At 38.1% G+C, this 9,209-nt stretch overlaps 1 protein-coding gene across 2 annotated transcripts in view; it reads left to right on the forward strand.

The window, feature by feature from the left end:
• Positions 1–8,456, forward strand: part of lepr (leptin receptor) — a 37,416-nt gene extending 28,960 nt beyond the window's left edge. For both annotated transcript variants that reach the window (XM_032572338.1, XM_032572339.1), the window contains exons 16-20: positions 1,582–1,785; positions 1,873–1,956; positions 2,056–2,149; positions 2,478–2,553; positions 6,623–8,456. In XM_032572338.1, coding sequence (XP_032428229.1) covers positions 1,582–1,785; positions 1,873–1,956; positions 2,056–2,149; positions 2,478–2,553; positions 6,623–7,495 — 1,331 coding nt within the window. In that variant the 3' untranslated portion in view covers positions 7,496–8,456. The remainder of the gene's footprint in view (positions 1–1,581; positions 1,786–1,872; positions 1,957–2,055; positions 2,150–2,477; positions 2,554–6,622) is intronic.
• Positions 8,457–9,209: the final 753 nt, after the last annotated feature.

A 9,209-nucleotide genomic window follows, 5' to 3' on the forward strand; every position in this document is an offset into this window, starting at 1 on the left:
CCAGTATGATCCTTGTTTTGCTGCTGTTTCACTGTCGACATCTGCGTAAAAGAGGAAAGATTCAAAAATGTTTCGTGAAAACCAAAATTTTAAGATTTCACTTATACCATGTTTTATTCTTTATGCCATAAGAAGAAATGATGTGTGCAGTTACATTTAGTCCCATTCAGAGCTAACAGGCATAAGCTGAAACATGGATATTTACTGGAAAGAAAACATGTTCTGTGGTTTTGAAATGATCTTTTGAGTAAAATAGCCAACCTGAACATTTCCAGGTAATGATAAAAAGGATAGTGGGATTTCATTTATTTTGAAAATCCTGTAACAAATATGTTTTTGTCTATTTTTCTCTATAACGTGTTTTCATCACTCCTACCTTTAGAAGTACATAGCAGAAAAAAAAATTGTACTAATACAACAAAAACATCAAAATATTTACCTGTACGGATCCCATTCACAAGCCTTTATTGATACCTAGCGGCTAATAGCATGAGTAATGTCAGTACTTTAGGTAATATTACAGAGGTGAAGTACCAGGGTGCATTTTTAATAAGAGTCCTCTGTGTTGGTTGCCTCCATAATGAATGGTAGTAAGCGCTTGCTGCATAGAAAGGATTTTTCATTTTTCCTGAAAATAGACAGTGACGAAATTATTGGAAACACTGTTACAAATAAGTCCATTAGCAATAGGTCCCAAAGAACACATGTTCCTCATTTGTTTAATAAACCAATGTGCCTTTATTCATACAGCTCTTTTCTCGCAAAAAGCTAAGAGATAAAGCTTTACATAAGATAAAAACAGGAAGCAATTAAAAATAATGAGCAGAGGACAGGACAAAGAACAGAAATGTAAAGAAGACAAAAAAAATTGTTTCTGAAGAACTGAGGAAATGCAATTTTGGACATGAAAGTGATAAACACTAGTGGTAGACTAAAAAACACTACAGAGCATAGATTCTAAATTCCTGGGAAGATGGTTAAGTAAGTCAATACTATAAATAATAGATCTGGACAATACAGTATACAGAATCACAATCGTCTTTTAAATTTCACCATGTACAAAATTGCTAATACAAAGATAGATGTCAGGCATTTATGCTCTGTACATCAATACTATTGGCAAGTCAGATGGATTCTAACAGCCATTAATGCTCACACCTGATGTATCTTTATTGGCTGAGATGTTAAAGTTTGTGAAAAGTGGTGGGATCATTGTAAAAGAAAATTTTCAGGAAAATGTACAATAGTAAAGAAATAGTAAAGCAAATTTTTTTGTCTGATATTGAGCTGCCCTTATGAATAATAATCACAGAGGGATAAAAGAGTGAAATGAAACTAAAATTTGCGTTTGATTCAACTGTTGTAAAATTATTCTTTTACTGCAACAAAACAAACTAAGAAAACTTACTTCTGACTTTAAATGGCATTCCTCAAGTAAACCTGAGTCAGTTTACAAGAATTGACCCAAGTTTACCATATCAAGTCAACCATATCAGAAATAAAATATCTGAAGCTCCCCTTACCTTGTTGAATGTGACCACGAGTGTCATATGAATGCATTGTTTCCTTCCTCTACTGCAGGCCGCTGTGTGCATTCATTCCACGTTTTGGTTATAAACAGCACTTGTGTATCTCTGTCCTGGAGCCTGTTGCATATCAGCTCTGTCCCTCTCTTCATGGTGGTTCAGTGGTTCCCAAGGAAGCAGCAGGACTTTGAAGACTTTGGCCTAAATGGAAAAACGTGGGTCAAACTGTCCTACACCGAACCTCCTACCCAGTTACGAGGTAACCCATTGTCTGAAATTTGTGACAGTAGGTTCTCTTTGCTAACTAACCTGTAATCAATCTGCTGTTTCAATGTTTGATTTACAGGAGATTTCTTTAGCTCAAAGGAGTATGCCTTCCACTTGTACCCTGTGTTTGCTGATGGAGAAGGAGAACCAGTTGTTACAATAGGTATATTCTTTGTTTCCACTTATGGCATTGAATGCAATCAAATGCCTGCATGGAAATTGTATTGTTTAGTAACTGATGTGAATTTTCATTTTATTACAGTTAAGACAGGAAATCCTCCAGCTTACATGATGCTGATGTTCATCTCCCTCATTTGCATTGCCGTGTTTGTGACCGTGGTTCTCTCCCAAAACCGGTAAGAGCTTGTTTTAGTAACAACGATCTATGAAAATATTTATGTTCGGATGTGGGTGTTAATTGCAGATCAGTGTAAACAGAATCTATCTCTCTGGCAGTCACCTGTAAGAAATGATAAATGATGTTAATCTGTGCTGTGTGGTCTAATTGAAGTCCCCGACAGACTGTCAGGGAAAATTTAGAAGCGTGACATTTAAGAGGTTAGGGGGTGTAATTACATTTGATGTTTCCTGATCAGAGGAGAAGGAGTCAGACAGGTGAGTGGAATGGAGAAGAAGTCGTTTAAGGCGGGAATCCACCTAAATGTTTGTTTTTTGTGTTTGCAGGATGAAAAAATTTGTGTGGAAAGATGTTCCAAACCCAAACAAGTGCTCATGGGCAAAAGGACTAGACTTTAAAACGGTAAAGGAACCATCTGAGGAATTAAATCTCTTGCCTTACCAGATTCTACAAAGTTTTGAAGTGATTATAAAAATTTCTAAAAAAAAAAAAAAAAAAGCACACAATGGCTGAATAAGATTTACTTTGTGCATATTTTAGAGGTTTAGATAAGGCTGAATCATCAGAACAACTGCTATATAAACATGTCAACTACAGTCAAATGATGAATCCATTCCCACTTTCCAAGATTAGCCATTTAATCCTGTGTAAGGGTCAGCATATTTCAATAATTAAGACATGGCTTAATCCAATTCTGGTCAAACATTCTGCTTCCAGCCCCTTCTGAAAAGGTCACCAAACACGGACTCCTTTGGATAGCCAGCAGCAGCATAAAAAGAGATCTGCTTGGACGTGGCAGACTGAACCCCTGTAAAAATCACAGCCTTTTGTACACTTGACGATAAGTGGCTGATAAAGATAAACACGCTTTTAAATTATATCATTATCATCACTGTTATCATTAATATCAGTATTATGATGATTTAGAGTCCTAGAATAAGTTGCACAAGGTGAGCGGCTCTGCCATATTCCTTGCAGTTTATTTATTTCTTAGTTTCTTCATTCCTGTAGCTGACACAGCTGCTAAGAATGACATTTTTGTTTTTTATGCTGTCCAGCTGGAAGAATTTTTGCAGTTACTTTTTTATTTTGGGGAAATTGTTCTGATTCATTGCGATAGTAATGAGGTACTGTTTATAACAGGTGGATACTTATTGACATCTTAAAAGTTTAGACAGAAAAAGTATCAGGAAAGCAGCAATGGATGTTTGATGATCATATCCCTATCTCCCAACGGCTTTCTGTCTTGCTTTTGAGAGCGGTAGTAAAAGCAAAGGATTGGTTTTAGCAATGCTCGTCAACAACAAGTTGTGAAATCTACTGTATAATATTGTCTATGCAGGACAGATATTGAATTGTTAATTTTTGATTTTCATCAATTATGAAATTCCAAGTGCATTTGCTAGGATTGTGTTAGCAACAGTATACAATGCCAGTTCTGCTTGTGCTTTCATCAGCTCTGGGTTTTTAAGAAAGAGACACAACACCCAAATCTGCCCATTTGTTCTCTCTCGGTGAAAAAACCTCCTGATCCAATTCCTTAAGACTCTATATGCACCTTGCTTTTATCATACATTGGTAGCAATATCTGAAGATTTAAACTATTGCTTGCTCTCTGTTGACACTTTGTCAAGTGCTCTATAGGGAAAACGAAATGAATTTGCTTTTTGGACATTTTCGACCATTATATCTTGGTTGAAAAATGGCTTATTGGTAACGCATTCCATAACTTGTGTTTCTATGCTTGATGTATAAACCTCTCATTTAGATTTTTATCATTTTTTCACTTCCCTTGAAAAGATGATCACAGGAAGTTGACGAAGCTCTGCTTGGTTGTTTTGATGCCACAGAGTAGGATGCGTTCTGCCAGCCACATGGAGACTGGGAAGTACTTGTAAACTTCTCTGTGGACAATGCCATCCCTACAGTAATGGAAATTTTTACTTTGTAGTTTCTTATATGCACTTAAAAGTTAATTACTAGGTAAAATAGAACAGAATGTGTCTGTTAGACATTACCAAAGTGGTGTAACTTGCTTCAGCTGTTTTTGAGGTCATCTTAAGGAGTCGGAAAATGACGAGTGGTTTCAAAAACAGAGTATAAATTTTGTGTCTGCCTGCGAGCAGCCAGAGCTCTGATGATCATTTCTTGTTATAACAAGATTTAATAAAACCCTCAAAGACAAAAGGATTCAGTTCTCCTCGACCCTATATAACATAAAACTCCATAACGCATAGCTCAACAGTGAGATGCTTTCTCAATAACAAACCTTGGGTCACCGGTGACCCATAGGGAATGCTTACCAAGGGAGGGAGACAGGGAATATTTGAAGAGCATTCAAAAGCAACTTATAATAAAAATTAGAGACAGCAAGCATGGATGCGCATTTCCAGCAGAACAATGTACAAGATCGGTGGTCAGAGGTGAAGAAGAAGCTGCAAGCAGAGAGAGGATCAGCTTGACAGAAGTCTGGACAGACTGACACATTCTTTGAAAGGTTCAGTTTAGGAACACACTCACCATCCTGCTCGCCTGGCGACACCAAAACAGACATCCAAATCAAAATCAAATCAAATTTTATTTGTATAGCACATTTCAGCAGCAAGGTATTTCAAAGTGCTTTACATCATATCAAACACAGAAACACAATGCAACATAGAATCAACAATCAAAACACGACATTAAGTCAAGTTCCATCATTAAATTTGCAATTGATTACATTTCAAATGCAATTCTAAACAGGTGGGTTTTTAGTCGAGATTTAAAAGAAGTCAGTGTTTCAGCTGTTTTACAGTTTTCTGGAAGTTTGTTCCAAATTTGTGGTGCATAGATGCTGAATGCTGCTTCTCCTCGTTTGGTTCTGGTTCTGGGGATGCAGAGCAGACCAGAACCGGAAGACCTGAGAGGTCTGGAAGATTGATACAACAACAGCAGATCTTTAATGTATTGTGTTGCTAAGCCGTTCAGTGATTTGTAAACTAACAACAGTATTTTAAAATCTATTCTTTGAGCTACAGGGAGCCAGTGGAGGGACTTTAAAACTGGTGTTATGTGCTCTATCTTCCTGGTTTTAGTGAGAACGCGAGCAGCAGCATTCTGGATCAGCTGCAGCTGTTTGATTTGCTGGACAGACCTGTGAAGACGCTGTTGCAATAATCAATACGACTGAAGACGAACGCATGGATGAGTTTCTCTAGATCTGGCTGAGATATTAGTCCTTTAATCCTAGAAATGTTCTTCAGGTGATAGAAGGCTGACTTTGTAACTGTCTTTATGTGGCTCTGGAGGTTCAGGTCAGAGTCCATCACTACTCCCAGGTTTCGGGCCTGATCGCTGGTTTTCAGTTGTAATAACTGAAGCTGTGCATTGACTCTAGATCGTTCCTCTTTAGGTCCAAAAATAATAACTTCAGTTTTGTTTTGTTCAGCTGGAGAAAGTTTTGGCACATCCACACATTTATCTGCTCTAAGCATCTGTTCAGTGATTGGATGGGCTCTGAGTCACGTGGTGACATCGTAATGTAGAGCTGTGTGTCATCTGCATAGTTATGGTAGCTAATATTATTTCCTGTTATAACCAGAGCTAGTGGGAGCATATAAATATTGAATAAGAGGGGTCCTAGGATTGAACCTTGGGGTACCCCACATGTGACCTTTGACCTCTTGGATGAGAAATTTCCAATTGAAACGAAGAAATCCCTGTTCTTTATTTAGGATTTAAACCAGTTAAGCACTGGACCGGAGAGTTCGACCCAACTCTCCAGTCGATTCAGTAATATGTCATGGTCAACAGTGTCAAAAGCTGCACTGAGGTCCAACAGAACCAGCACTGTGGTTCTCCCACAGTCCGTATTTATATGGATATCATTGAACACTGGTTTTTGTGGTGAGCACAAAAACCAGACTGAAAGGAGTCAAAGCAGTTGGTTATTGTTAGGAAGCTATTTAATTGTTTACACACAGCTTTTTCAGTAACTTTGCTGATGAATGGGAGGTTGACCACTAACTTGACCTACAATGTTCTTGTTACAATTCAAATGATTTATTTTTATGAAACCTACTTCACCGTTATTGTGAGTGAGAAAGAGAGAGAGAAATAAGCATTTTTATTTTTTACATTTCTAAGCATTTCTTCTTTATTCCTACTTAAAATACTCATAATTGACAATTTTATATCTTCCTTACTGGTTAGAATGTGTATCCAAGTTTTTATTGGATGTCTTTATGTGGTGTCCAGGTTTTAATACAACTGTTTCTATCATTGGGGAGAACAGTGTGATAGAAAATACACTTAAATAGATTTAAAAAACATATGCTTCAGTTGCTGAAGCTAATCTACCACACCTGAGTAGAATGGATTTTAACCCTGTGTTTTACTTGAGTTGTTGTAATACTGCTTACATCTCAAACAAGTTTAGCTATGAAATGTAAAATATCTTTCTCTTACTAAAGTTCACTTATTATTTCTCCAGATGGACGGCTTTGAGTACCTGTTCCGACCTCCAGAGGGTCTTCAAGCCTCTCCGCTGCCCCCTGAGAAGATCTCTAAAGTTACTGTTGTGAATAAAACTCTGACAAAGGCCTTTGTCCAAACCCCAACACTCTTGTCTCCCCCCTCTGTTGTTGCTTCAACTAACTCCTTTCTGCCTTGTTTGGACCCAAGGACTGGCCAGTTGCTGGAGTGTGAAACGGCCCTTGGTGGTGACACTAGTCCAGATCCCTTAACTACTTCACAGCTAACCATAAATAAGCTACAACCAGCCAATGTCTTGGTGGAGCAGAGTTCAGGAATCACTAACAGCTCAGCCCAGTCTTCGGTCACATACTCCAAGGTCCTGCACACTGATACAAATCCAGATCATCCACCTCTTCATCTCCACTACAAGGAGGGAAGTAGGAGCAGCTACAGTGATGAGGGAAACTTCTCAGCCAACAACTCAGATACCTCTGAAACTTTCCCTGGTGGAGTGTGGGAAGTTGACAGCTATCGTGGTACAGAATCGGATGATCCAAGGCGATCCTACTCCTATAACTCTGAAAAAGAGCTTTCTGACGCATCAGAGCAAGAAGACGACGTAGATGTGGGTCAAAAGAAGGCCTTGCACTATCTCAACATCGGACATCCACCAGAGGATGAGGAAAATGAGGAGGAGGAGTCACAAATTGAGCTTCTGAAAAGCGCACATTTGATCAGAGAGGACTGTTCCTTAGAGTTGTATCCTTTGCTCAACCCAGATGAGTTGATGGATCCCAAGACGCTGGTGCAAGTGTCAACTTGTAGTTTTGCCTCTTTGTACATGCCTCAGTATAGGAAGCCTGACGTAAATCACATTCCCCACACATGACAGCAAACCTTAGCTCTCATCAAAGCATGTGCCATTGTTGTGAAGAGTCGTGCTTTGCCATTTCACACAAGGTTTCTACTGTGCAACAGCCTGTGAAAAATGAGTAGGAACCCTGTTACCAAAGCCATTGGTAACCAAAGTCATTCATCCTGTGTGCACTTTGTAAGCAAAGAAAGTTGATATTTGTGGTGCAACAAAAGATTCCAAAATGGCACACTTCTCATGGAAAAAAATAATTTCTTCATGTATTTCTTTCTGTACTGAGGTTTAAATTGGATATTCCTCTGTCTGTAAATCAAAGTTGATCAATTTTGGTGACTGATACAGAAGTTATTCTCAAAAGAAAATCTTAAGTTTAGCAAACCGATTGCAAATTAAAGAGGTTTCAGACAGAGGAGGTTTATGTTTGGTTACAAAGTTTACAGTCAGCGCATTTACTAACGGTCTGAAATAAAGTGATCTGCAGCTCTTTATAGTCTGTGTTGATTTTTTTCTTATCCTTTTCAATTTGTTCAACTTAAAGTTTGCTTTAGAGAGAGCTGCACAGAGCCATAGAAAGCCCATGCTGTGCCTCTTTTGGCTTCCTTAAAGCACGTTTGACACCGAAAAGGAGAAAAACATCCAAAATCTTGAAAATGTGAATTACTACAGGTAAATTTTGGGGGCATTTTTGTTCAGTTATTGGCAGCTTATGCTTCTATTCCCTATATCAACTGAACCTTGTGCTAAGTTTAACTATTTGTGTATTTTGTGTCGTAATGTATTTGGGGTTTGGTTTAAATATGTGAACAATGTAAAATTTTTCTTGAACGTTGAAATGAAATTTGTTAAAGACAAATGAATGTTTTGATCTACTTAAGATGGATACAACAATATTGTAAATATAGAAAATTGATTCACTGTAAATCTTTATGGAGATGTTCTGTCTATTTTTCATTGTGACAATAAAGAATGTATTGTGCGTCTGACTGGTTTGTTCAGCAGAGACTAAGGTGAACTATTATTTTTTTTAAGTCTTGAGGGGAAACTATACTTGTGGGCCTCCTCTACTTATTTGATCTTAAAAAAAGACACTTAAAATACTGTCAACTCAAAAAAGTGAAAAACTGATTTTAAAAAATCTTCTAGAGACAGCCAAGAATAAATCTGATGCATAAACAGTGAGTGAGACAACCCCAGAGTTTGGCTTTTATAAATCCAATTGGGTTTCTACTGCTTCTAAAAAAGCCCAAAGCTCTTAAAAAAACACCCAGGTGGTTTTCGGCAATAAGGCAATATTTTTTGGTGTCTGGAAATTACCTGTTTCAAAAGCTCATGAAATGTAATGTCAGAAATAATCAGGCACTGCCCCTCACCTAGCAACAGCAGTGAAGCCCAGGTTGTCACCCAGCAACCGCTGCAAAGCCCAGTCTGTCACCTAGAAAGCCAAGCTGAGCTCCAGGATGCAACTGCTTTTACCGCTGTATGCGCTATACAATGACTGCTGGAAAGGACAAGTGTCTTGTTGACTTATCATTCAGAAACCACTTCCTGCATTCTTGTTGGTTGTGCAGGAGGTTCTCCTTCTGCTTTTCAAAGATGTATGGCTGTATAATTGCGTATCTGTTTGCAGCTATTTTCATGCGGGAGTGTAAATGTTGAATTGGACAAGCAGCAACTTATTTGGATTTAAAGGAACAAGAGGCCCCAAACAGCTTGCTCTGAGAGGAAATTC

The sequence above is a fragment of the Xiphophorus hellerii genome, chromosome 9 (genome assembly GCF_003331165.1).
Source record: "Xiphophorus hellerii strain 12219 chromosome 9, Xiphophorus_hellerii-4.1, whole genome shotgun sequence".
Classification (NCBI taxonomy): domain Eukaryota; kingdom Metazoa; phylum Chordata; class Actinopteri; order Cyprinodontiformes; family Poeciliidae; genus Xiphophorus; species Xiphophorus hellerii.